The sequence below is a fragment of the Primulina huaijiensis genome, chromosome 3 (assembly GCF_012295235.1).
Source record: "Primulina huaijiensis isolate GDHJ02 chromosome 3, ASM1229523v2, whole genome shotgun sequence".
NCBI classification, from domain to species: domain Eukaryota; kingdom Viridiplantae; phylum Streptophyta; class Magnoliopsida; order Lamiales; family Gesneriaceae; genus Primulina; species Primulina huaijiensis.
In genome coordinates this window covers 6,001,735-6,029,457 of record NC_133308.1, presented here as the reverse complement: position 1 = coordinate 6,029,457, position 27,723 = coordinate 6,001,735, and the positions used below count along the sequence as shown (strand labels likewise).

Sequence of the window (27,723 nt, the reverse complement as noted above, 5' to 3'; positions counted from 1 at the left end):
TTTAATAATATTTTATTTATTTTTTAAGTATAATGTTAAGGTTCGCGAACAGTTCGCGAACAATCGAACAATATAATTTTAGCTCGAATTCGATTCGAAAAATATTCGAACATGTTCGAGTTCGGCTCGAATTCAAAAATTTCGAATTCGAACCAAGTATTATTCGAACCGGCTCAAAAAGTTCGTGAATGTGTTCGGTTCGTTTACACCCCTAGTTTGTATTAATAATAAAATTTTTATTTCTTCCGCAAATTTTTTTTTAAAAAAGAAAAGTCTAGGTTATTACATTATTCTTGTGTAATGCCTCCAACTCTTCTTGCATTGTTGTCATCCACAAAGATACATCCGAGCTTTGAGTAACCTTGTGGAAACTCGATGACTAACCATCCTCTGATTATAGACAATATGCAATATTGCTTTCAGTGACATAATCTGAAATCAAACATGTTGGTCTTCTGTTTCGAGTTAACTGCCTCACATTGGGAACCTCAGACTCAACATGTTCTTGTTCTTCATGCTCTGGTACTACTTCACAAGAAATATGACCTTCATCCGTCTTATTTTTCACTTGAAATATAGTAGTTTCTGAATTCAATGTGTCTTTGTCTCCCTTTACTTTATCTTCCTCGAAGATAACATCCCTACTGATGACAAGCTTGTGAACAGTAGGATCCCACAACCGAAACCCCATTACTCCATCAACATAACTCAAGAAGATACATTTTCTGGATTTCGAATCCAACTTCGATCTTTCTTGCTCATTGTACAGAACGTACACATGACTTCCAAATGTATGCAAATGAGAATAATCTGTCGGTTTCTTGGTCCACATCTCTATCGGAGTCTTCAGATCAATCGCCACTGAAGGAGAACGATTAATAATATAACAAGCGGTTTGACTACTTTCGTCCAAAATGACTTTTCTAGACCCGCAATCCTCAACATCGCTCTTGTTCTGTCCAACAAGGTTCTATTTATCCGCTGCGCCACTCCATTCTGTTGAGGTGTGTAAGGCATTGTAAACTATCTTTTGATGCCCTCATGTTGACAATATGCATCAAATTCATCACTGGTATATTCTCCTCCATTGTCAGTCTTCAGACACTTGATTTTCTTTTCAAAATCAAGCTCAACCCGTGCTTTGAAATCTTTGAAGATCTGGAAAACAAATGTTTTCTTTTTGATTGGATACACCCAACATCTCCTAGAGAAATCATCAATGGACGAAACAAAGTATCTCGCTCCTCCTAGGGATACAACCGGTGCTTTCCAAACATCCGAATGAATCAGCTCCAATATGCTTTTGCTTTTGGCAGTAGAAGTGCCAAACTTTAATCTGTGTTGTTTACTAATAACACGATGCTCACAAAAAGGTAGTGACATTTTTGTAAGTCCCGGCAGCTGCTTCCGTTCTGAGAGAATTTTCAACCCTCGTTCTGACATATGCCCGAGATTTCTATGCCATAACACTGTTAATTCTTCTCCTAAACCAATTGATGCAACAACTAATTTCGTCTCTTCGTGTGTTTCTTCCAAAAGTACATACAGATTTACAACAACTTTTTCTGTTTTTATAACCACAAGCACACCCTTCAGAATTTTCATGATCCCGTTCTCGATACGGGTTTTGCACCCGATGTCATCCAATTGCCCCAACGACAAAAGATTTTTCGTCAGTTCCTTTATATGTCATACCTCCTGTATGTTGCGAATGATACCATCAAACATTTTTATTTTGATAGTACCAACCCCAGCGATTTCCAGGGCATGATCATTTCCCATAAATATAGATCCTCCCGAGACTGGTTCATAATGATCAAACCATTCTCTCTCAGACGTCATGTGCCACGTCGCTCTTGAATTCATAATCCACGTGTCACAAAATTTGTGCCTGTCTTCTGCAACTGTTGTCGCTTCGTTGAATAATATTTTACCACTGCCTGAATTACTGGCCTCATTTCCTTGAGAACTCTTCTCAATTCTCGTACACTCTTTCTTTAAGTGCCTTTTACCGCCACATTTAAAGCAGTAAATATTTTTTTCTTACTTCTTGACTTTGATCTACCTCGTCTTTGGCTCCCACTGGAGTCACGGTCCATCAATATTCCTCTTATCATTGGTAAAGTTCATGTCTTCTTCGAAGTTACCAACCTATCTTCCTTATTCTTGCGCCGATTTTCATCTCCGAGAACCGAAGTTAAGACATCATCGAATTTTAGAAAGCCCATAAGAATATTGTCGGTTATGTTGATGATAAGTTGATCGTATGAATCTGGTAGACTTTGAAATAGAAGCTCCTCACGTTTATTTCCTCTATTTTATGCCCCATAGAAGTGAGTTGGGCAAATAGAGTATTTAGTGTATTGATATGGCCGGTCATCGATGAGGATTCCGTCATGCGAAGAGTATAAAACCGTCTCTTTAGGAAAATCTTGTTGTGTAGTGATTTGACCTCGCAGATCTTTGTCAGAGTATCCCAGATAAATTTTTCGATTTTTATCTTACAGATATTTGACAATACTTAGTCTGCTATAGTCAAGTTTAAATTGGCAACAACAATATCATTCATGTCATTCCAGTTTCCATCGTCCGTAATTTCAATCGGTCTATCTCCAATAGCCGCCAAGCAATTCTAATTTCTTTAAACTGCTTGTATCTTTATTTTCACAACATAAAATTGCTTCTATTGAATTTTGTTATCTCGTACCTGTCCGCCATTATGACTAGAAAAAATAATCCCGCCTTATTAAAAAGAATCTCAAAAAAACATTTTCCGATATCAGTCTAGGCTGCAACCACATAGCATACTCAGAATTTTAAGAAATTTTAAACCAAAGCTATGATGCCATTAGTTTGATATTTATTCCCTCAATCTCACTTACTTTCTGGTTTATCTTTTCAAACGAAAGAAACAGTGAAAATGAAAAGTATCAGTTTTTTAATAGATATTGCTATGTAGTAATTGCTGAGTTTCATGGATATTGCTTCAATAGTACTTGGCCTCGTTGTTGCTCATTTTCCATGGCTGCATTTTGTTTTGTTTAGTTTGTTTTGAAGTAACATATTCATGCTATTCGTGCACAATATATGTGTGCTTCTACTTGTTGTTATATTATAATAGATTCATACGTACACTCTTTTTGCTTGATGAATCCAACCAGATAAGTTCATCCCATGCTAAAATATTTGAAAGTGCTCAAAACGAATGCAAGTGCTTCTAGTATTAACTACCACACGCACTCTCATTCTTATCGATCATTTTCCTGCAGATGCATCAAACACCTACGGCCATTTAGTAATGGGTTAATTTGTTAACGTCTTTTTTTTTTGCATTTCTTCTTCGTTTGTTTTAGAGAAACAGCCATTTGATTTCTTTTGTGATGGAGTGTTAAAAAACTTATGCTGACGAGAATGTATTTGTTCCCCTCATCTTCTTTCAGAGGAGAAATTGCTGTTATCTATCAAGATGTGAAGCGGCTGAAGGAGAAGTTAAACCAGCGTGTTCCATCGAGCAAATCACTTTCTTCGGCCCAGACTAGTTTCATTTTAGCTTCTTCTAGTTCATCGTCCAAAAGCTCGATTCCAGATATAGTGGCGGACCAAGATGATTTAATTGAGACTCCACAGAACTTAGATCCAGCTACCCAGATCTCTACCAAGGATCGTAAGTCAGATCTTGAAGAAGATTGGGATCTTTTTTGGCATTCGGAATTAGCGGATGATTAAATTCAAAGCATAGGCTAGCAAGGAAAACATCTTGAAGTGACATGCTCATTTCTAAGGTATTAGCTGGTTATGTTGTATAGTATTTGTGTATCTGGAATGTGTAATATTTCTAGCTGGTCAGATCTTTCCATTAGTCGTTTTGTGTTAGGAATTATATGGATTTTGGATTGATTCAGTTATCTGTACAGTACGATATGAAATAATAATAATAATAGAAATAATATAGGTCTTTCATTGTAAAAAATTAAGATTTTTGTTTCATTGGATGTTTGATAATAGTATAGCTGGCAGTTCATTGTTTTTCAGCTTTGAATTTGTAGAACAGATAAAGCATGAAATGGGCAGTTCTTGTTTGCCAAGAAATGGTTACAGGTCCATGATCAACCTGGATCAAAGCACACAAGTGTTGATATACCTGTTTTAGTACATGTTTTGCTGCGTCCAATTTGTTATGATTCTTGTGCTAGAAATCAAAATGTGCCTGGTTTTTTAATTGTTTTCGGTGCTGATAATAATGGTCACTTATATGTGAGCATATAAAAAACTGTAGAGCATAATACCTCTTGGATTTAAATTGTGCTTAGGAGTTAGGATGGGTGAATTTCATTGCTTGGATTTCTCTTGTGAATCGATTTACATTACATGGTTTTGCTTGCCCGCACGATTAAAAGGACCAAAGGACTAAAGAAATAAGAAAGCTCGGTTTATATGGCAAGTATTTTTCACAAAACTTCCATCAGTTCCCTACACTACTACAAGACGATCCACCAGACGTATATACACGAAAAGTAAGATGTTTCATGCTAAACAAGAACTACGAGACCCAAGCTTACACTGAAGGCCATAAGAACGGCTGACCAGTCTATTTTAGAGGGACTTTACTAACTTCATTAGCGTGGAAGAGAAAACTATGTTGCTCAATCATGCTGAGTTTGCCCCTTCGCTTGATCCCTCTGTGTGTTAGTTAATACATCAGTAGTGAGAAAGTTGACTTCTCAATCATCACAACTCAGAAGCAGAATTGTACATCTCCAGATGATGTAAAGTCGAGTCCTTTGCTGCCTAATTTGCTTAGAGAGACGTCGAATCAACCCAAGTTTCAAACTTCTTACAGAAAAAACTGAGCTTGTTTCCATGTTTACCAGCAAGAATCTGTGGGGTTGTTATATATTATTGCGTTGGACATAAGATCTATATGCTATTGTGTGTATATATATAGTAAGAAAGGGGAGTGAGTGGAGATATGGAAGTAGGAATTCGTGGTGCCAAGTAAATTCACTGTGGGCCAACACTGAATTTGACATCAAGATGAGTTTGACATTGCCAAACTTGTTGCATTGTCTCCTCGCCCTACCCTACTAGATAATGAATTTTAATCAAGTTCTTTTTAGGGCCAACATTGTTTTCTCTATACAAGCATTAACATAAGATTCATTCTCACAAAAACATAGTCTTGGTTTGAATCCTATACTTCAAGATTAAAAATTAATCTTGCTTTAAAGTATTTGCATTAAGCCTGATAATCTATATGTTTCTTGAAAGTTAGATCATGCTCAAGATACTACCTATCCAAATAGGTGGATTTTAAGATCCATTTAAATTCTCCAACATTTTCTTGAAACGACTAAATAAGTAAGTCTAAAAAGTGCATACCGTTAAGTCCTTTATTCATTAAAGATCACAAGATAAGAAACAAGTTGGAAATTGATCTAATCACCTTTCTTGATTTGTTGTTGTTATCATAGCCATCATTTGATCAAGCGTTCGAGTCAAGTTTTACGATAAATGCAATAATGCAATCCTTTCTGTTGTTATCTCTTCACACGAAGTAGGCAGTGGCTAAACATTGTGTTAAGTCAAAATTCTCTTAATTTAATAGATTAATGTAATGGTGACCCCATGAGATTGAGAACTATCAATGTTCATTTAAAAGAGTTGGTCACATGCCTCCGACAACCAATACCAAACCATGATTGCCGTGCGTGACAACCCCCAATCTCCAAGTCATTTTTAAATGCTTTGGATGGATTTTTTTTTTCTCCTTCGTGTGTTGGGGAAGTTGGATGGGCCTCAAATGTGACCCATGTGGTTGACACGTTTTTGGTGCTGACCTGAGATTGTGGGGAAAGCTGACTGGGCCTGGGCCCGATCCCACGTGGTACCCTATATCCATTAATTTCGAGCAGATCAAGGTTCGTAACCTTATCGTTTTATCTGATTGTCAGGGTCCCCAGTGATGTCACGTGCTCAAGATAACTTATTTTATCTTTTCGATTTGGACTTCTCAATCCTGTCTGGTTTAATAGTATATTCAGGCTTTGCTTTCAATAATACATGTAAACTGGATATTTGTCATAAGATGTCTTATTGATTTTTTAAAAAAATTCATGTGAGTCGATTTTACAGAGTCATTCATGAAAAAATATTATTTTTTATTATATATCAAAATTATTATTTTTTAATTATAAATATGGATATGACTGACTCATTCTACGAAAAAAAAAATTGGTGAGATTGTTATCTATTCAACCTACACACGGTCATGAAACTAGCATGGAATTTTCTGTAAATTCAGATATTTAAGAGATTATGGTAAAGTCCAAGAAAGTACAACTGCTAGATAGGAAAGTACACGTGCATGCACGTGAACAAGCCAAGACTATCTAAAATCGTTGCGTGTTTTGTAGATTTTTTCCCCCATCAGTTCAGAAGAATACGCACAAAAATTTAAATGATGGGTATTTGGCAGTTCTTTCTTTAGTACTTTCTGGAATTAATTGGTGTATTCTGCTAAGATCAGATGCTGCTGCATGTGATTCTATTTATTCAATGCTTTGAGGTTAGATATTTTCTCATAAATTTTTACCATAAATAGTAAAATATTGAATAATTGTAAATTATCACCGCAGACTCGTGAAGTAAATACCCCAGAAATACTACCATCGTGTGCGTGTGTATATAAAATATTAGTTTAAATTTACACCCAAGAAGCCCATCAGAAAAAATGTAGCCTTTCCTTTTCCAAAAAAAAAAAAAACACATAGAATGTAGTATTGTTTTAACCAAAGTTATAAAAACATCTAGAATATGTTTCTTGTTAGACGTTCTCACGAATCTTTATCGGTGAGACGGATCAACCCTACCGATATTCACAATAAAAAGTAATATTCTTAGCATAAAAATTAATATTTTTTAATGGATGACTCAAGTAAAAAATCCGTCACACAAAATACGACATGTGAGACCGTTTCACACAAGTTTTTGCCAAACATCTATTGTTTCATATTTTACAAGTTTGAGCAAATTTAAGCTTAGATTAAATGTAAAAAAGTTATCTTTTCGTTTTTATTTTATTCAGTCAATCAATATATTAAGTTTTGGTTATTTATCATGTGTTGGATCATATTAAATTTTGGTGAAAATCATAACAGATGATCAATCAAATCGAAACATCAAACATTTTTATTAATATGTCTGCCGATTTTAGAACTCAAATCCCTCACAAATTTAGATTTTCAGCACAACTATGAAAGTTAGTTTCACTAAATGATTAGACATTTAATTCAAAAGATCTCAAGTGTGAGAAATTTTTGGAACATAAAAACAAATTAAATATGATTGTTTTATATCATATAAAATACGAAATATTATTTTTAATATAATATAAAACAAAAAACGACAGAGACTTGATAACCGTTCAAATCAAATTTGAACATTACACGTAGTCTGATTATGAAAATTTGTCCTTTTTTTCAAAGTGGTTATTTAAAAATTCTTGGCCTTTAAGTTCAAAAAAAAAAAAAAAAAAAAAAATTCTTGGCCTTTGGGCGATTCTTGAAAACGTGGCAGCACGTGATAAGTCGTCAGGTCATACTTGGGAGATATTTAGTGACGATTGTCCTAAATTGGCCACGTAGCCACTGTTTCTCCACTCGTAGCCATGGAAAAGATATTTTTGGGATCACAACGTGGCGCATCCAGATAAATTATCAAAGATTTTTGGTTTTTTGGTAATTGGTAATATTATTTTCTTGTCCAATGAGAAGACGCCACATATATCTCTAGCTTCAAATCATTTTCTCCGGTGGGCATTTTTTAATTTTTTTTTTTGTTAAAGTTGCGGTTGACACCATTTTTCCACAGAATTGAAAGAATATCTTGGGTGGGGGTGGTTTTGAAAAGAATGTGCGAGAAACCTAATCAAAGATTGAAAATCACAGATTTTGTTGACTCGTCGGAGTCTGGGATTCTGAACGAGAGGATTCTTGTTCTTGTATTCGAGTCCTTGAAGTGGGATATCCGCGTACTATGCGTCATGGCATCTGTCAATCGCAGGCTTCGTGGGTTGGCGAAACGGGTGCTGTGGCGGGAACTTTGCCTGTACAGAGCGCCTCGTATGGTTTACACGCTGACGGGGGGCATGCCGAATAGCAGGATTATAGGCGGATGGCACCCGCTGGCGAAGCTTCTCTTCTTCTGCGGCGGGTGTGTGTCCACCCCGAATTTCGAAGTGATTCAACCCTCCCGTGGCCATTTCGTGAAATCGTCGCGGTTTTCCAAGACCTCGGGCCGAAGCTTCCTGTCGAAGAAGTGCAGAGGAGACGTGCTGTACGTGAGTGACCCGTGTGAGCACCCGAATCGGGGGGAGCAAGACGACGTCGGGATATACAGGGGAGTTTTCCGGGACTTCACCAAGTCGAGGACGCGGGAGTTCTTGATAAGGAGGCGGGTGGATTTGGAAGCTGGGTCGAGGTGTCCTTACTGTGGGATGCGCGTGTGGAGCATGACGGCGGCGCGTCTGATCCAGAGGAGGAGCGTGGCGCGACGGCTTGGGTCGAATGAAGGTGGAGTGGAGTACTTTGTGTGCTTGAATGGGCACCTGCACGGTACTTGCTGGTTGGTTCCATTGACGTCAGGAGACGAGAATACAGAAGATGATCGGGAGACAGGTGGATCAAGTGACGATGAAGAGAACCATATTTATAACTTTGTGAGCAACGGACCCGATGTTACAATAGATTTATGAACCATTTTCAGCATGTTTCCTTTCAAGAAGCAGGCAGAGGTTTTTGCCAGTTGTGAACAAGAATCTCATCTCATATGTTTGCTCAATATGAGAAATGGATCGTTGTACAGTACCCCATCTGATTTTCTTTTCCATTTTAAGTTATGCTACATCAAGTCTCTGGAATACACAAATCCCAGATAAACTAGTTCTACGATCATCTTAACAGCGGCAGCCATAACACCAGTTATCAACACATTAGCCTCACAGGGAGCATTTGGGGAAAAACGGATTGGTCAAACTAAATGGGTTGGAGTATTACCCATTAGGTATCATTGAAAAAAATCAGGGTTTTTTTAGAATTTGATAAAATAAATGGGAAAAATCACATTTGAAAACTTTTTGTTTATATATGTAGNTAAGAAATTGCTATTTCGTGATATAAATATTTTAACATTTATTACAAATATCCATGTACGAGTTTAAATGTAGAGGGTAAATTTGAAATCTTATGATACCGATACTAATCAAATGACACGATTTAAACACAACATGAAGGGATTTGTCAGCCAATATTTATTTTGTAATATGGAGAGAATTCAAATCACAACGAAGCATAAACTAAAATACATATATTATCACCTAAAGGTCAATATATCTTGGTGAGCGTTCATGTGTCGAATAAAGCACAAGAAATTTTTGTCCAAAAATCAACTTTCGCCAACCTGATTCGGATGTCTATCTGAATTCAGCAATCTCAAACACTCTAGCAGTTCCATCGACTGAAACAGATACCAAGAATTCTCCATTTGAAGATGCGTCAATCGACTGAATCGGACCTGCATGTCCGCAGAATATTTTTGCACAATCTCCTGACAGACTATCCCATATCCGTACTTTCCCATCGACACAGCCTGTGGCAATATATCTAGAACCAGCCGGCCAAAGCAAGCAAGTGACCCCATCCTGCCAAACAGGACGAAGACAAGCACTTGTAACGACCACCCAAACAATAACCGAAGTACCAATACGATGATATGGTCCAAACATTTAGGCGGTGATATTGATATGCAAGTAAATGTATAGCTTGTTAAAGATAGATGGGATCAAGACTGGATGGACTAAATTTCACTGCTCGAAGCCATCTCAAAAAACCCCCACTCCAAAATATAAACAATACCGGAAATCCACCCACTTAAACATTCATTTAGTAAAAGCATCACCACCAAGAAAAGGACTTTTTACCGAGACTTTCTTCTCTTTGAGAGTATCATCAACCTGAGAAGCCAACCTGCAACTACATGCTACACGATTCTGAAAAAAAATCACCCGAGGAACCCGAAACAAATTGACCACCTTATTTAAGAGAGAATTCAAATTCACTTCGTAATTCTTAATTGCCTCCCATCAACACCCTGACTTTTGTACACTCACAAGTCCAACTCCTCGAAATTACTGACTTATGAGAAAATGAATCTTCTCACTTAAAAAATAGGCTAATGAATAATGATTCAAACTCACATGGTAAGGCGTCAGTAATGGTGTGGATTTTTTAGTACTGTCATCGCTAGTAATGTCATAGTATTTATAAGCATGAGGTGCATTAAATCACTCAAGTGTCCTACAACTTTAAGCGCAAAGCGAACCACATTTTACAGAAATAAAGAGCAATAAACAAAATATTCTAAAATGTTGGTATGGAATTTGAAGAAGATTAGAAGATGACAATAAAGAATATCAATAAAGTTGAAGATAGTGTTGAATACTATTTCCTTAAAAGATTTTGCCCCGTTGTTGGTGCTGACGAAAACCGACGATTTTCTCCCAAGATGTAACTTTCACTTGTGAAAATAGCACAATTTATCACAAGTTTCACAGCCAAAAATGATATAAACTACCTTTGTTTGAAAGAAGAAGACGCTCAACATGAATGCAGAATATGAATGTCAAAATCTGAATAGAATATTAAAAAAATTTATTTGATGTTCTTTTTTAATATTGTTTTTCTGTAGGGATATGTTTTCAGATATGAGTTGTCTCTTGGTTCAAAAGATCTTTAGGCAACATCAAAAGACACAAATTGGATGAAATGGTAGCGAAAACTAGTAGAAAGTTCACACTAGTTCGCGAAACAACATTACAGGCACCACTTTCTGAGCGCCTAAGCGTCTCCTGTATGCCTAGGCAAATGCCCAAACAGCTGCACTAGCGCTGGCGCCCCAACGCCTCTCCTGCTGCCTGGGAAGTTCCCAGACAGCTTTTGGAGAGCGGGTATTTCCTCCTATACTTCAATTTCAAATTTTTCTTGTCTTTTTTTGCTTAATTTTCATACATTATGCCTAGATTTCCAATAATACCCCGACATTATCGAAATTAAGGAATGAATGCACGTGATGTCGAAAGAGAGTTCACACTGAAAGTTATTGAATCAAGAAATGTGGTTTTTGGCTTTGAACCTTGCTTAGTAGAATATGATTAGATTTATTACATCACGAAGTGAACATGACGTCTCGAACATCTCGGCGGTTTGTGTAAAACTAGAAAACAGTACCTACATGATAACTTCCCTATCATTCTTTTTTGTTTTCGATTGAGTCCGTTTTGGCCATGGAACACCTCTTGGATTTATATGTGTTTCGTTGAGGCGATCGGTCCGCACACTTACATATGTGATATTCTTTTAAGAGTATCCTTCCATACTCCGGTTTTTCCAAGCAAATGAACTATTAAAAGTACATTAATTAACCTCATTACATTGGGATACTACAACACTTTTCGTCTTAGGAATGAGAAATGAATGATTCCCGAGTGTTAACTCAAGTTTTCATAATTTAATTGTCTGCTAAAGTTCTCATAATATAATTGTCTCATTAAACTAATATCTTGGAATCTCCAATCAACTTGGTTGGTATATCGTTATGAAAACTTTATTTTGTAGATTTTAAGTTCATTCCTTTTAACAAACTACACACTTATCTATATTCAACGTTTTCGTAAGCATATCCGTCAAGTTATCCTTTGATTTGACATAATCAATTGTTATAACTCCATTTGAGATCCACTGTCGCACGGTATTATGTGTTCAACGAATAAGTCTAGACTTATCATTATACATACTATTATCTTCTTTTGCAATTGCCGATTGACTGTCACAATGTATCATAATTGCAGACACGGGTTGCGACCGCCAAGAAATATCCTCCAGAAATTGTGAAGTCATCTTGCTTCTTCTACAGCTTTATCAAGTGCTATGAATTCATATTACAGTGGATCTAGCAATGCAAGTTTGTTTAGATGACCTTCAGGAGATTGTGCCACCACCAATGTTAAAAACATACTCTAACGCGTATCTTATATGTTTATCGTTTAAATTGCAACATTTTATCAATCTAGCACTGCAATAAATTTAGTATAGTGCAATCCATATTTTAAGGTGTATCTTAAATATTTAAGTACTCTTGTCAAAGCCTTCTAATGAATCTCATTTAGATTACCCATGAATCGACTCAACTTATTTATCGCACAAGAGATGTCCGGTCGAGTACAATTCGTGTACATAAGGCTTCCAATAATTCTAGAGTATTCCAATTGAGAAATTAGTTCTCCATGATTATTACTCAATGGACACTCACTTACATAGGCGTCTTTACTGAGTAACAATCATATGCATTAAACTTCTTCAAGACAGATTCAACATAATGAAATTGAGATAGAACGATTGCCTATTAAGTTCTAGATATTTTAATCCCAAGTATGACATTTGAGATGCCCAAATCCTTCATATCAAAATGTTTTGTTAACATTTTCTTTGTAACATTTATCATGTCTTGATTACTTCCCATTATGAGCATATCATCGACATAGACATAATATTATTACATAGGAATCTCGTCTATCCCTAATGTAAACACATTTATCACACTCGTTAATCTTAAATCCATTTTAAAACATAGTTTTGTCAAATTTCTCATGTCATTGCTTAGACGCTTGCCTAATGTCGATACACTTTCCTTTCATGGGTATCTTTCGGGTTGATCTATAATAATCTCTTATTCCAATTCACAATTCAAGAATGTTGTATTAACATCCATTTGGTGTATCTCAAGGTTATGCAATGCTGCAATTGCATAAGGACACAAATGGATGTTATTCTTTAGACTAGTGAATATGTGCCGAAAAAGTCAAAGACCTTCGTTTTGTCTATATCATTTAGCCACCAATCTAGTATTGTATGTTCGACTATTCCATCAACTTTATAATTTCCTTGAGGACCCATTTGCATCCAACGGTTTGGTACCTAGTGGAAGATCCACCAACTCCCAAATGTCATTTTGTATAGTGGAATCCATTTCAGTATTGATGGGTTCTTTCCAATATGTCGCTTAAGGGCTAAACAATGCGTCTTGTAAAGTTTTTGGTCCTAAATCTGGACCAAATGACTTCAAGGTTCTAGGTTTTTAACTTCGTATAGGTTCCTCTTGTTGTGCAGAACCTTCACTCACCATTTCTAATGCTATTTTTCGTGAACTTTCTCAATTCCTTTCTTTACAATGAAATATATTTTAAAAGAACACATAATTCTTACTCAATTTTTATGCATTCATTCATTTCAGAATTTGCAAATTTGTGTACTAAATCTATATGCACTTCTACTATATGCATATCCAATGAATAAGCCAGTTGACCGTCTTTGGTCCAATTTTCACTTGTTTTGGCTTTGGTATTTCAAACTTAGCCAAACACTCCCACACTTTCAGGTAGTTGTAGGAAGGTTTATAACATTTCCACAATTTATATAACGTTTTATCATTTTCTTGTGAGGAATCTTGTTTAATATGTGGCAAGCCGATAACATAGCTTCCTCCCACAAGTTTTGAGGCAAGCCCGAACTTATCAACATGATGTTCATCATTTATTTCGAATTTCGATTTTTCTTTTCGACAATCCCGTTTGATTGATGCGAGTATGGAGCAATGTGATATATAATACCCAAAGATGGACAAAACTAATCAAATGGTGATCTATATTCTCTTCATCTATCATTGCAAATACTTTTTATAAGCTTACCAGTTGATTTTCAACTTCAGTTTTGTATTTTTTGACCGCTTCAAGTGTTCCATCTTTACTTCTCAAAAGATATACATAACAATACTTTGTACAATTATTAATGAATGCTATATAATACTTATTCCCTCCTCTTTGTGCAAAGTCACCTATATCAGTGTGAATTAGTTTTAGATGAGTTGTACATCTTTCAATAGAATGTAAAGACGCTTTGGTCGTTTTTGTTTTAACACGTATCTTGCATTTATGTACTTGATCAATAATATATTTAGTCAATAAATCTAAATTCATTAAACAATACATGTTCTAAACGAACATGTCATAAATCAGAACAATCAAGCAAGGAAATAAAATTGTTAATTTTATTATCAATTTCGCGGTGAACCGTTGTTACATTTAAATTGAAGAGACTCTCATCAAGATGCGTCTTCCCAACAAAATGATCATTCTTTGTCAATACAAATTTGTTAAACTCAATACAAGCCTAAAGCAATGTTTCACCAACGATGACCAAGACACCAAAATTCTTCCTTATTTCAGGAACATGAAGCACATCAACAAGAGTCACTTCCATGTCAGATGTCATCTTGAACACCATCTTTCCAATCCCCCACAATGTACGATGTAACAGAATTCCCCTTGAAGAGTTTTCTCCTAGAAATTGGGTAAATGTGGAGAACATCTCTTTGTCGGAACATATGTGTCGGGTAGCACCCGTATCAACCCACCATTCATTTGGGTTGTCCACCATATTTGTTGTAAACACAATTGCAGTTAAATCAAGTTCAGAAAAATCAAAAGGTACCGACTTTTCTTGAATCATGTTTGCTTGTTCATTCTCTTTCTTTAGGCGTTTGAAGTCTTTTGCCATGTGGTTCGGTGTCCCGCAATTGTAGTATTTCATTTGAAAATTTTCAGATTCTTTTGTTGTTCTTCACCGATGATTTTTATTTTCTTGTCTTTATTGTTGGACTCCACAATGTTTACTTTTGTAGCTATCTTATTTGTTTTGACCTCCGTATCACGGTTTTTTTCTTCGATCCTCAGTCTCACAATCAAATCTCGAGTCTCATTTCCTTCCTCTTGTGCTTCAAGTAATTTTTGAAATCTTTCCACAAAAGAAAGAATTTCTCGATCAAAGCAGCAACTTGAAATGACACGCTTAGATTCATCCATTTCGCATGAATCTCGTGCAATAGTACTTGTATTTCTTGCACTTGACTCACCACGGATTTAGAGTCTACCATTTTGAAATCCAAGAACCTCTAACTATGAATTTTTTTAAGGTCAGCATCTTCCGCCTTGTAATTCTTGACAAGCAAGTTCCACAGATCTTTTGTGGTTCTGACTTGATAATACACATTGTATAATGCAGATCCATTTAGAATGTAGTTTTTGCATAGGAAATCACTTTGATTCCATGCATCCACTGCAGCCCTCTCCTGTGAGGATCAACTTCATCTTTGGGTATGGGGGATGATCTTTCTTCAGAAACCTTTCCAGTCTCAGAGTTCTTAGATAGAACAACGTTTTTGTTGTCATCTTTTGAAGTACAAACCATTGAACTTTTCCAATGTTTCTCCTTGTGTCAATAAAGTATTACTCGTTGATGAGGAAGTCATCTTCAAATTTTCAGAAAATCTTCCGAAGCTTATTGGTATGGAATTTGAAGAAGATTTGAAGATGACAATGAAGAAGAACTTAATTTGAGGCTAGTGTTGAATATTATTTCATTAAGAAGATATTGTCCCGCTCTTGGTGTTGACGGAAACCGACAATCTTTTCCCAAAATACAATAACTTTAACTTATGAAAATAACACAATTTATCATATAATTCCACAAGCATAAATGATATAAATTATTTGTTTGAAGGAAGAAGAAGACGCTCGATATGAATGCAAAATATGAACGTTAAAATATGAATATAATATTAAAAAATGATATTTGATCTCCTATTTTAATGTTGTTTTTCTGTAGGGAGATGTTTCAATATATGAGGCGTCTCTTGGTTCAAAGATCTTAAGACAACACCAAAAGACATCATTTGGATGAACTGGTAGCAGAAAAATCGTAGAAAGTCCACAATAGTTCACGAAACAGCATTGCAGACGCCTAGGCGCCACTTTCCGAGCGCCTCCACCAGCGCTGGGGGGCCTCCTTTTGGGTGCCCCAACGCCCTCTCTACTGCCTGGAATTTCCAAGCAGCTCTTGGGGCACCCCAGCGCCTCTCCTGATGCTTGGGAAGTTCTCAGGTAACTTTTGGAGCGCAGGTTTTTCCTCCTGTGCTTTCGTTTCGAGTTTTTTTTGTCATCTTTGCTTAATTTCAATTCATGAAGTCTAAATTTCCAACATATATAAATAAATAAAAACAATTTTTTAAAAAATACAAAACTTGAGATATCAATAACTCAAATCATCTTCATTTTCCAAATATCAAATATTAAAATGCGAGGCCAAAGAGCAGAGGCGACATGCCGTAAAGGTAATGCGATGTTAGGGTTTACTCTGCTCTTTTTGTTTAATAAACAGAAGAGAAATGACATTCTTCTCAGTCAGATTTTTTTAAAAAAAAGTTATTTTCTCTCAGATGCGCAAAAAGTGCATAGAAGCTTGCACTTTTGACAACTATGGCCTTTAAGAATTGAAAACTTCTTAAGCTATTTGGATTTTAAGCCCAAACCACATCCTCCATTCTCACAATGTTAATGTTTCTCTCTCCCACAACCAAATAAAAATAATTAAGAAAATCTCATTAAAAGAAAGGAATTCAACAAACCTCATGCTCACATGTGCACCTAGGTGATGAATGTTGTAGATCCCAGATCACAAGCTTTCTATCCATGCCTCCTGTCGCAACCATTGAATAAGCTCCCCGAGAGCTTCAAGTAAATTTATGCCAAAAAGTTTTTAAGGAATCATTTCTGGTGAAAGAAATTTAAAATATATACATTCTGCCACACAAAACATCACATAACAAAATTCACAAATGCCCAGTACAGTTTAATTAAGTTAGATATAAGTATCTATGTCTATTTCTTCTAATTATACAGGATGAAGAGGACAAAATAGCAACTCACACCTCATTTCGAATGCCGCACACTCGATTGATTCAGAATGAGCACTTAAAGAACTTACCACCTGATGATTTGGAAATTGCAAGATCAATCAATAAAATAAGCCAAAAACTACCAATTGTAGCAGTGGAACAACTCCATAGCATAATGGTAGCATTGAAAATTGAAATGAAACAAAACAAAGCAAAATCACCTTCCCAGTTGATATGTTGACAATATGAACTGAACCATCGGTTGAACCGGTGAGGACAAGACTAGAGTCAGAGTTGATCGTCAAGCATGTGAGTCCTTCAGTGTGATAAGGATGACCTTCACAATACAATATACATTAATCAGTATTACCAACAAATCCTGAGGACAAAACACATCCAAGGACAAAACTAACAAACATAACAAAGCAATGCAATGATACAGGAGCATGACATTTAAACTTTTGTATTGCAGGGATGTGATTTCTAATACTAATCATCATTGTTGGAGCACAAAGTTTAGCCGGATAGAGTGAGAAGTACGTAGAGCGGCAGGCAAGCTCGAAATATAAGGAAATCTAAATTCTCTCAATGTAGGTGTGGGATCACCCATTCTTCTCAAATCCTCTAGCCACGCTGCTCATTGCGAGCTAGCATCATTATTGAAGCAAAATTATGCATCGTCCTGTACCAGCTTAATTTTATTCTCCAATTATATTTTCTCTTAGCAATTTACGAACAAAAGGTATGATGTGATAAATGTTGGAACTCACAAAAGGTCGTTTGGTAGCTGCTTTAACATAAAAATCAGTCGCATGTGCGTAAAAGCCACCTCTCTTATTTTTACTAGTAAAAAGAAAAAAAACTGCAGTGATTAATTTAGACATGGCTTCGCATAACAAATTTTTTTCGGCAATTGACACTTCATTGTTAGTTTCAGTGCTATATGATACATTGTTTGTACAAGAGAGATACTACAGCAGAAATAGTGTTTCATTACAATCAGAATTCTTATGTATAGTACTTTGGAACATTCAAGAATGAGTTATGTTAAGTTGAAAAACCTATGTCAAGTTGAAAAACCTCATCCTCACTGATCAATCCAAGTAAACTAAGATTTTGCTTCAAGCTAAAACAAAATGATTTCAATGTATGCACTATGCACAGATCCTTTTGCAATATTACACATTAAGGAAGAATAAAATCGTGACTATAACATGCATGAAGCTCAATCGTTGTGTAACCAGCATACAACATAATAATAGAAATATATGCACAGAAAAACTCCACGCCATACCTCTGACGACATGGATGATTTCACCTGTTTTAGGGTTCCATATTCTCATAGTTGCATCGTCAGAACCGCTACATATTATTTTACCTTCAGAAAGTTAAGAGTCAGTTATAAATAATGATTCTGCAAGAATATAATAATCACCAAAAGAAAACACTCAAAATTTCCTCTAAAGATCAGTACCATCAGGAGTAAAATCACCGCAGGTTACACTACTCCCATGACCGGTAAAAATGTTCAGATAAGCAGCCTTGTCAGCATTCCACATCCAGACAGAAGAATCATCAGAACCAGCTAAGATCAGATGTCCTTTTGGATGCCACCTGACCCACTGCAATTTCCAGTTTAGACAACAGAAACCAGGATATAATTCACAAGCATAAGTATTAGTATCACCTCAATGTTCCCTGTAGGACCTTCAAGTGTGCATTTTAAGTCTCCGCTAGCCGTGTCCCATATTTTGACAACTCCATCCAAGCATCCAGATGCAAGCAACTGTCCATCCACACTGAAAGCCAAACTAGATACAGAATCCTGGTGACCTGCACAAGGACGTTTGGGAATCTCAAAAATCAAAGAGAAGTGATTACGATGGCATCAAATGATAGGTGTCATGATAATCGATGAACTCATATGTACAGCTAAAAAAGTTGAGAAGGAAAGGCATCAAATTTAGTTTCCTACCATACGTGAATTTTTTAGAGAAAAACACATCTTGTGAACTAAAACTAGAACTCTATTCTTTTATCCTCAACATGCTAGCATCGATAATTACTGTAAGGGTTGAGCTAAAAGATGTAGTAAGATTGATGCTACAGAGGATACACTCTTGATTCTAAGTTTTATAACTTCTTCACTAATGATGTTGCATTCATATTACAAGAAACGGTAATCTTACTTATGTTTTTCAATTCAATGTTCTGTTTATCATAAGCCTTCATCACTCCAAAATTGCAAACAAAGGATTTTTTAGTGATAAACTTCAAATCCTTGAAATTCAAAAGAAGTCATTTGTTAGATTGTTCGACACCACACACAACTTTAGAAAGATAACATGAACCAAGAAATGGTGAAGAATACTTTGTTGTGAACCCAGACCCATTGGGTCCAGTCAATCTAGTTCAGTGGGTCCAATTACTAATGACAATGAAAGGCCCAAGTCCAAGATTATAAACGTGTATGTTAGGAAGGGGAAGGGAAAAACACGTGAGGGGAGGATATAAAATATGAGAGGGGGTCGGATGGAGAAGACATTCAAGTATATTTCTTGCTGAGTGAGTTGCTACCATTCTGCTAGGGAGAGTGAGTTTGTTCAGAACAATTATACTATGGGTTTCATATTTCAGTTTAACACAATATTGCGTTTCTTCAGGATTGATCTTCCTTCTATATTTTAATTGCATATTATTGTTTTGTGGCATACACTTGGTCCGACCTACCGGATCTGAGAAACGGCGGAATACGATAGCCAATACACGATCAGAAACTAAGATGGATATCATGGAAAAATCTGTTATTGGGTTGCAGGAAAACATGGCGCAAGTGCAAGGCAGACTGGACAAGATAGATAAGGCTGTGGAGAACTTATTAGACTTGAAAAGGATGATGGAGCAGTTTATCAAGGGTCGAAATGGAGCAGTTGTAATTAACACATGGGGATTATGAGAGACTTTTTGTGGGATGGAGCAAATGGGGATCACCACGGTCAAGGGGTGGCTTGGGATCAAGTTTGTTGACCAAATGAGCGATGGGGTTTGTGTATTGGTAATAATTGTATGAGAAACGAGGCTTTACTAGGGAAATGTTGGTTGAGATTTTCTACTAAATGAGAGTCGTTATGGAAAAAAAGATTGTGGTTATCAAATAGGGGACATAGAATAACTGGTCGGACACGGGTATTGCAAGAAGTGTCACCTTCAGAAGTCCAGGGAAGTTTACATCCAGAATCTATCCGGTTTTTCTTCTGTCACTGAGAGTGGTGGTCAAGGGAGGACATAAGATTAGGTTTTGTGAAGACAGATGGTGGGGGAATTCCTCTTTCAGGATCTTTACCCGTCTTTCATTTCAGATTTCAACAATCCATAATCATCATATTTCTTATTTTGCACAATTCAATTCTTCATCCAACTCTTCTACTCGTTCTTAGAATTTTTATTTTCGACGGGATCTCAAGGATAAGGAGCAAATTGAGTTAGGTTCTTTGATCAAGACTTTTGAGAAAGTCAGATTGATCGAGGGTGTAGAAGACAAGAAGGAGTGGGTTTGGGATTCTTCAAGGAAGTTTAAAGTAAAATCTTTCTTCGAGCCTTTTTTTCAAATTGTAGTAATCTAGTTATCCTTCTTTTTCTCTTTATCAAACAATTTGGAAAGCGCCTATTTCAATCCAAGGTGCAAGTATTCTCGGGATTGCAGTGCTTGGAAAATTACTATTGCGATATTGCAAAAAAATATCCCTTGTTCTCTTTGTCCAAATTGGTGTGGATTATGTCGAAAAGAGGTGTACACTCAGGATCATTTGAACATCCATTGTCCTTTTTCACGTTGTCTTTGGTTTAAAGCTTTGGCAGAGTTCGGCTTGATTTGGGTATCTCCAATATCAACTCCGGATTTATTCGATGCGGATCTCGCAGGATTTGGAAATGAGGGACATAATTTTTTGGAATTTGGTGGTTCCCTGTTTGAGCATGTCCGTGTGGATGGAGATGAATAGGAAGATCAAGATATTCAATTGATGAGTGCTAGGATAAGATTGGGTTTCATGCTAGAGCTCGAGAATTGTAGAGTTCAAATCGTTCTTGATCTCAGATTTGTGTGGGAATTGGGGTTGAATATTATGTTACTCTATTTTGACTATGGATCTCACTTCGTTTAATGTGGACCTCTGGTTCGCTTTCTGTAACTACTTTTATTAATCAATATAATATTGTTTCTTATAAAAAAAATAAAAATGATCACACACTGAGAGTGGGAGTTGGGATGCAGGAGAAAGGTTAGAGTGCAGCAGTGACATGCGGACGTGGGTGAGAACAACTTTATGAGAAGGTGAGGTTAGCCTTAAGAAAAATTGAAAAACCTGGGTTTGATGGTGAGGTCGGCTGGGAAAGATAGAATAATATTTTGAAGTTCATGATTGTAGGCTCAAGCTGGCTTACACTTGTATGCACGTGTATGTTGTACATTGGTTTCGATGGATAAGGTGAGGTCTCTTAAATGAATTGGGATACATTTGCTGAGGAGCTAATAAAGCGATACAGTGGGTATGATGCCAATCCATTTGAGTTGATGGCTTCGTTGAAGCACTCGATTGATGCCTACATCGAACACTTTGAGATGGTGGTTGCACAAATTGGAAATTTTCAGCAGGATTAGTGTTGGGTTTATTTTATGAGTGGATTGAGGAAAGAAATACGCTAGAAGATGATCATACATAGCCTCCGAACAATCGAGCGATGATGTTAGTGAGGGGATTGGATATAGAGTTGTATGGGAAGGTGATGGAACGGGGAATAAACAGAGCAAGGTCGGACTTGGATTTTAAATAGAAAGTCGTCACAAATGTGGGGGTTGGGTCATAGCAAAATTTACCCACAATCAAATGTTAGTGCGAAAGAAGTGAGTCCAGGGGAGCAAGCGATTTGTAAACCATTTACACTGATGTCCTACGGTGGCAGATCAGAGTTAACCCAGATGAAGGTGATGGGGGAGACCGGAGCGGTGAAGTGGCTAGGGTTCCAAATAAAAAGAATTGAGATGGTAAAATTGTCTTTCACCGAGAACTTTTATCGCATGCGGGAGAAGGGATTATGCTTTGAATACGGGGAACCATTCCGTCCGATGCGCCAACGAAAGTCTCAAATCACAATTTTAATGGAGGATGAAGAAGGAGGCGAGTGAGAACCGGTGAAAGTGGATGATGAAATAAAGTAGGCGGTGAACATAGCCAAAGAGTTGGTGGCAACCGAATATGACACCCTGGAGCTGCCGATGTATCATGTTAGTGGCATTAATCAACCGCAAACCTTGAAGGTGGGGGGCGATGGTTGATAGTGGTGTAAGCAACAATTTTGTTTCGAAAAGCTTGCCAATCGAGTTAGGACAAATGATTGATGAGAGTGTGTGTTTTGGGGTAAGTCTTGGGGATGGGTGTCACATATCGTGTTGGGGGTGTGCAAGGAGTTGAAGGTGGATTTGGGCCAATGTCAAATTCAAATTGAGGGTTATTTGTTTGAGCTAGGCGGAATTGATCTCATTTTAGCGGTTGATTGGCTTCGTACTTAGGGAGACATATTAATGAATTGGGCAAAAATGCATATGAAATTTAGTTGGAATGAGCGAATTGTGATCTTACAGAGGGATCCATCCCTTAGCAAGTCAACGGTATTTCTCAAGTCAATTGCTAAAGTAAGTAAGGTGGAATTTCATGGGGCTATTTTGTTGAAGTGGAATAACAGTGAGGAGGAGAAGTCAAAAGTAATAAAAATGAACCATGATGAGGCAATGAAAAGAATTCTTGTCAAATATGAGGGAATATTTCCAGAACCTCATGAATTACTCCCAAGTAGGAGACAAGATCATGCTATAATTATCAGAGAAGAATGTGGGGTAAGGCCATATCGCTACGCCCACCATCAAAAAGATGAGATTGAACGTACGGTACAAGAAATGCTCAAATCCGATGTGATACAAGCCAACAATAGCCCATACTCAAGTCTTGTTATACTAGTTAAAAAGAAATATGGTAGTTGGCTTTTTTTGTAGAGTACCGAGCGTTGAACGACGTTACAGTTTTAGATAGAATCCAATTCCGGTAGTCAATGAGTTATTTGATGAGTTGCAGGAGGCTACACATTTTACCAAGTTGGGCGTTAAATCGGGATATCACCAAATTCGAGTCCAAGCCAATGACATACATAACACAACGTTCAGGACGCATGAAGGCCACTACCAGTTTTTGGTCATGCCTTTTGGGCTAAAACGTCCCTGCCACTTTTCAAGCGACAATGAATGGGTTATTTCGCCTTTATTTTTGGAAATTTGTTCAAGTTCTTTTACGATATTCTGATTTATGGTAAGGTTTGGGAGGAACATGTGATGCATGTGGAAATAGTGTTGGAAATATTGCAGTTTAACAGGCTGCTCTTGAATAAGAAAAACTGCCAGTTTGGATTGGGCCAGGTTGAATATTTGGTACATATTATTACAGCTCAGGGTGTGGAAGTAGATCCAATAAAATTTGAAAGTGTGGTCCATTGGCCGCAGCCACAAAACACAAAAGGGTTGAGGGGGTTCCTTGGGTTGATAGGGTGTTATAGAGAATTTATTAAAGCGAGCTCTTAGCACTGCACTAGTTCTGGAAATGCCCGACTTCGGCAAAGAATTTGTGGTAGAATGTGACGCATCAGGGGTGGGCTTAGGGCAGTGTTATCCCAAGATGGTAGGCCTATTGCTTATTATAGTAAGGAACAGGCCGACCGAGCGTTAGCCAAGTCTACTTATGTAAGGGAGTTAATGGCAGTGGTGTTAGCAGTCCAACATTGGCGACATTACCTTTTGGGACGTAAGTTTCTGGAGATAACCGACCACAAGCCCTTAAGGAATTTGTTGCAACAAGGAATATCCACTCCTGACCAGCAACATTGGTTGGCAAATTACTTGGTTATGAATTTGAGATAAAACACAAGGCGGGGGCAGATAAGGGGGCGGCTAATACGTTATCACAAAGGGAGAAAACTGGAGGATTGAATGCATTAACAAAAGCTGAGTGGATGGAAATAGACGAAATCAGTGAGGCTGTGTACAATGATCCAGAGCTGCGAAAAGTCATACAAAAACTGGATATGACTTATGGCAATATCAATCGTTACTCTTTAGTCAATGGGTGTTTTCTGTATAAAGGAAGGTTGGTAGTTCCTCGGGCATCGCCATGGGTCTCAAAGTTGATTGAATTTCATGCTACTCCAGCGAGGGGACACCCGGGAGCTCTTAGAACATATAAAAGGCTTGCAAGCGGGAATGTAGAGAAATGTGTTTAAGTTTGTGGCTGAGTGTGTAGCGTGTCAAAAACAAAAGTACGAAGCTGCCGCACCAGCGGGATTGCTGCAGCCATTTGCTATTCCAGAAGCAGTTTGGGAACATTTGGCTATGGAGTTTATTACCTGGCTGCCAAAGTCGAAAGGTTGTGATGTTATCTTAGCGGTGATCGATAGATTGTCCAAATATGGGCACTTCCTTCTACTTAAACACCCTTACACAGCCAGTTCAGTGGCTGAAACCTTTACAAGAAATGTGGTTAAATTGCATGGAATTCCAAAGAAGATCATAAATGATAGAGATGATGTGTTTCTGAGTTTTTTCTGGTCTGAACTTTTTAGGCTGCAGGATACCCGACTAAAAATGAGTGTAGCAGTGTAGCACACCACCTGAAATTGACGGTCAAAGCGAAGCGTTGAACAAGTGAGTCGAGACATATTTTCGTTGTTTCTGTTATAAGCAACCTAAAGATTGGGCCCAGTGGCTACATTGGGCCGAGTACTGGTTACAACACCTCCTATCAAACTTCTGCGGGGATGTCACCTTTTGAGGTGGTGTATGGGCAAAAACCGCCTACTTTAATTTAATTCCTACCTGGGGAAACAGTGGTGACAGCGGTCTCGCGAACCTTGTTGGATAGAGATGAACTTTTAGAGAACTCGAGTAAAATCTTGAGCGGACTCAACTGCAGATGATTAAGTATGCTAACCAAAGTCGAGACGAGGTTCATTTCCAATAGGGGGATATGGTGTATTTAAAGTTGCGGCCACACCCCAAAACTCAGTTTGTACAAGGGTATTTCAGAATCTTGCAGCCAAGTACTATGGACCTTTCAAGGTTTTAAAGAAAGTGGAGAAGGTTACTTGTAGTGTACAGTTGCCCGAGGGGTCTAAGGTGCACCCAGTATTTCATGTATCATGTTTGGAATGAGCAGCGTGCAAAACTATGCTGAGAAAAAATTGCCTAGTGAATTGGATGCTGATTTATTTTTGACATTTGAACCAGATTTCATTTTGGCAGGACGCATTAAACAGATAAAAGGGAATCCACGTAAACAGTTGCTTGTGTGTTGGAAAAGAAGAACAAAGGAAGATGCTACTTGGGAGAACATGGAAGATTTTGCAGCCCAGTTTCCGGATTTTCACCTTGAGGACAAGGCGATTTTGAAGAGGCAAGACGTGTTATGAACCCAGACCCACTGGGTCCAGGCATTCCAGATTCAGTGGGATTACTGATGACAATGAAAGGCCCAAGCCCAAGATTATAAATGTGTATGTTAGGAAGGGGAAGGGAAACACATGTGAAGGGAGGAAATAAAATATGAAAGGGGTCGGATAGAGAAAGCATTCAGTTATATTTCTTGTTGAGTCAGTTACTACCATTCTGAAAGGGAGAGATTGTACAGAGCAATTATGCTCTGGGTTACATATTTCAGTTTAATACAATATTACGTTTCTTTGTGATTGATCTTCCTTCTATATTATAATTGCATATTATTGTTCTGAGGCATAACATAATTTTACTTCTTCATTTCAGAAACTCTCGATTTCTTACCTTCTAATGCAGAAGTCCAGTCTCCTTGATTGATTTTCCAGAAAAATCCTTTATCATCACCGCCGCCAGTTGCAACCAATGTAGGATCTGTTGGACTGCATGCAACGGCGTATAATTCACCTAGAGCAAGAGAACAATCATTTAAGCTTTCTTAGAAGTATTAATACAAAGAAACTAACATATTGCATTGGCTTCATTAACTGAAATGGTATTCAAAACGAGAAAACAAAATGCATCTGCATGACAAGTAAATATGTAGAACTAATAAAAGCAATATGGAACAGCACTGGTAAACAGGAAAAGGCATGGTGCACCTGTATGGCCAGTAAATATGTGTATTGAATCATCAACAATATCTGCAACCAGAATTTCACAAACGGGTAAGGTACAAAATAATAGGAATATTTTTTAGATATAAACTCATTTATGAAAAAACCTCTATAACTGTAACACAGAGTGGTCTCGTGCCTTCACATTATTTACCAGAAATCTTTAAAGTTAAGTGGTTTTACCAAATGATTTTATAGTCCCACTAGAAATTTTTACAGTTTTTTTTTATAATTTCGAGTGTTTGAAACAGATTATCATTGAATTGACATCATAAGTAGGAAAGACACAGATCTTCAATATTTCTAATTCCACCTAATGTTCTCATTCATTCACTCAATAAATTAAGAAAACAAGTTCACATTAACAGATAACTAAAATCTAGCATGCATTTTGCGAACAAATCAAGGTAAGCATTAGCAACCAAAGTTACACACCAGAACCTTCTTCTCCATCAGTGCCTCCTCCATCATCGGCATCTGGAAGTTCTGAAATCGCAAGAAATCAAATTACACACAAAATAACGTACAAATTTAGAAACAATCACATGATGGCATGATGAACAAGTGATACTGTAAAAAAAAAAAAAAAAAAAAAAAAAAAAAAAAAAAAAAAAAAAAAAAAAAAAAAAAAAAAAAAAAAAAAAAAAAAAAAAAAAAAAAAAAAAAAAAAAAAAAAAAAAAAAAAAAAAAAAAAAAAAAAAAAAAAAAAAAAAAAAAAAAAAAAAAAAAAAAAAAAAAAAAAAAAAAAAAAAAAAAAAAAAAAAAAAAAAAAAAAAAAAAAAAAAAAAAAAAAAAAAAAAAAAAAAAAAAAAAAAAAAAAAAAAAAAAAAAAAAAAAAAAAAAAAAAAAAAAAAAAAAAAAAAAAAAAAAAAAAAAAAAAAAAAAAAAAAAAAAAAAAAAAAAGCTGCCCTGTAAAAAAAGGCAACATATGATACACTTAAAAAAATGTCTATTCAACATCCACAGTTTGTATATGAAAATTATTCACCAACTTAAAAAAATAAATCTTTTTTTAAAAAAATAATTTAAAACCAAAGGAATTTTTAACACCCATGCCTAAAAGTTTCGTCAGAACATGAAAATATTAGAACAGCCATCAGTTGGTAAAAAGTCAATCGCGACAGGAAATTCTCACAGCATACCTTCTTCATCAACATCATACTCGTTGATGATATCATTTTCATCAATAAAAACCTCTTCTCCCTGATCTTCATCGTGGACTGGAGACGGTGAATTCATTTCTCTGGAAAAGAGATCGAATAAAAATAAGTAAACGATATAAAATTGATTATAAGACGGATAATTCCGCACGAAAATCTGAATTTTGATGTTCCAAGCGATGGATGAAGTGTAAGAAGGCAGGGAAATGGTCGGCCGGTGGAGTTATCGGTCGTTGAGGGTTTTTGCTGGATGGTTTTAGGATTGATCCTTTTTGGGAATTATTAATTAATTAATAATAATTAATTAATTAATTTTAATACGGTTTGGTTTGGGATTGTTTGCAAACCTCAAAAACTAAATCACCTAAAAATATCAGTTTATTTTTCTTAAACCTAAATTTTGATCCGACGTTACTTACTTTTAATAAAATATAGAAGTTGGTTTAATGTTAATTCTGATTTTAAAAGTGATTATAGATTTTGATTAATAAATAAAAAAAATTCACACTCTTATTTC

General features: G+C 36.5%; 2 protein-coding genes across 3 annotated transcripts; one reads left to right on the top strand and one right to left on the bottom strand.

Annotated features, from left to right (window-relative positions):
- The first annotated feature begins 7,827 nt into the window (after positions 1-7,827).
- Positions 7,828-8,901, top strand: LOC140973367 (EID1-like F-box protein 3). The gene has a single exon (XM_073436092.1). The coding sequence runs from the start codon at positions 7,910-7,912 to the stop codon at positions 8,750-8,752; it is 843 nt and encodes a 280-aa protein (XP_073292193.1). The 5' UTR covers positions 7,828-7,909; the 3' UTR covers positions 8,753-8,901.
- Positions 8,902-9,259: 358 nt separating this feature from the next.
- Positions 9,260-27,487, bottom strand: LOC140973366 (uncharacterized). Of its 2 annotated transcripts, none has more exons than XM_073436091.1 (11): positions 27,189-27,487; positions 26,488-26,532; positions 26,032-26,073; positions 25,718-25,837; positions 18,530-18,675; positions 18,317-18,464; positions 18,137-18,220; positions 17,064-17,179; positions 16,876-16,934; positions 16,573-16,675; positions 9,260-9,697 (listed from the first exon to the last, which is right to left on the bottom strand). In XM_073436091.1, the coding sequence occupies exons 1-11, from the start codon at positions 27,283-27,285 to the stop codon at positions 9,470-9,472; spliced, it is 1,188 nt and encodes a 395-aa protein (XP_073292192.1). In that variant the 5' UTR covers positions 27,286-27,487; the 3' UTR covers positions 9,260-9,469. The 2 variants fall into 2 exon arrangements, with proteins under 2 accessions (XP_073292192.1, XP_073292191.1); XM_073436090.1 differs by having other exon boundaries at positions 26,482-26,532; positions 27,189-27,486.
- Positions 27,488-27,723: the final 236 nt, after the last annotated feature.

Excerpts from the sequence above, each read along its gene's own strand:
- LOC140973367 (XM_073436092.1), top strand. The coding sequence starts at position 7,910 with ATGTGCGAGAAACCTAATCAAAGATTGAAAATCACAGATTTTGTTGAC.
- LOC140973366 (XM_073436090.1), bottom strand. The coding sequence starts at position 27,285 with ATGAATTCACCGTCTCCAGTCCACGATGAAGATCAGGGAGAAGAGGTT. Across the intron at positions 26,074-26,481 it reads TGATGGAGAAGAAGGTTCTG|ATATTGTTGATGATTCAATA; the intron begins GTGTGTAACTTT and ends TTCTGGTTGCAG. Across the intron at positions 16,935-17,063 it reads TCAACATATCAACTGGGAAG|GTGGTAAGTTCTTTAAGTGC; the intron begins GTGATTTTGCTT and ends CCAAATCATCAG.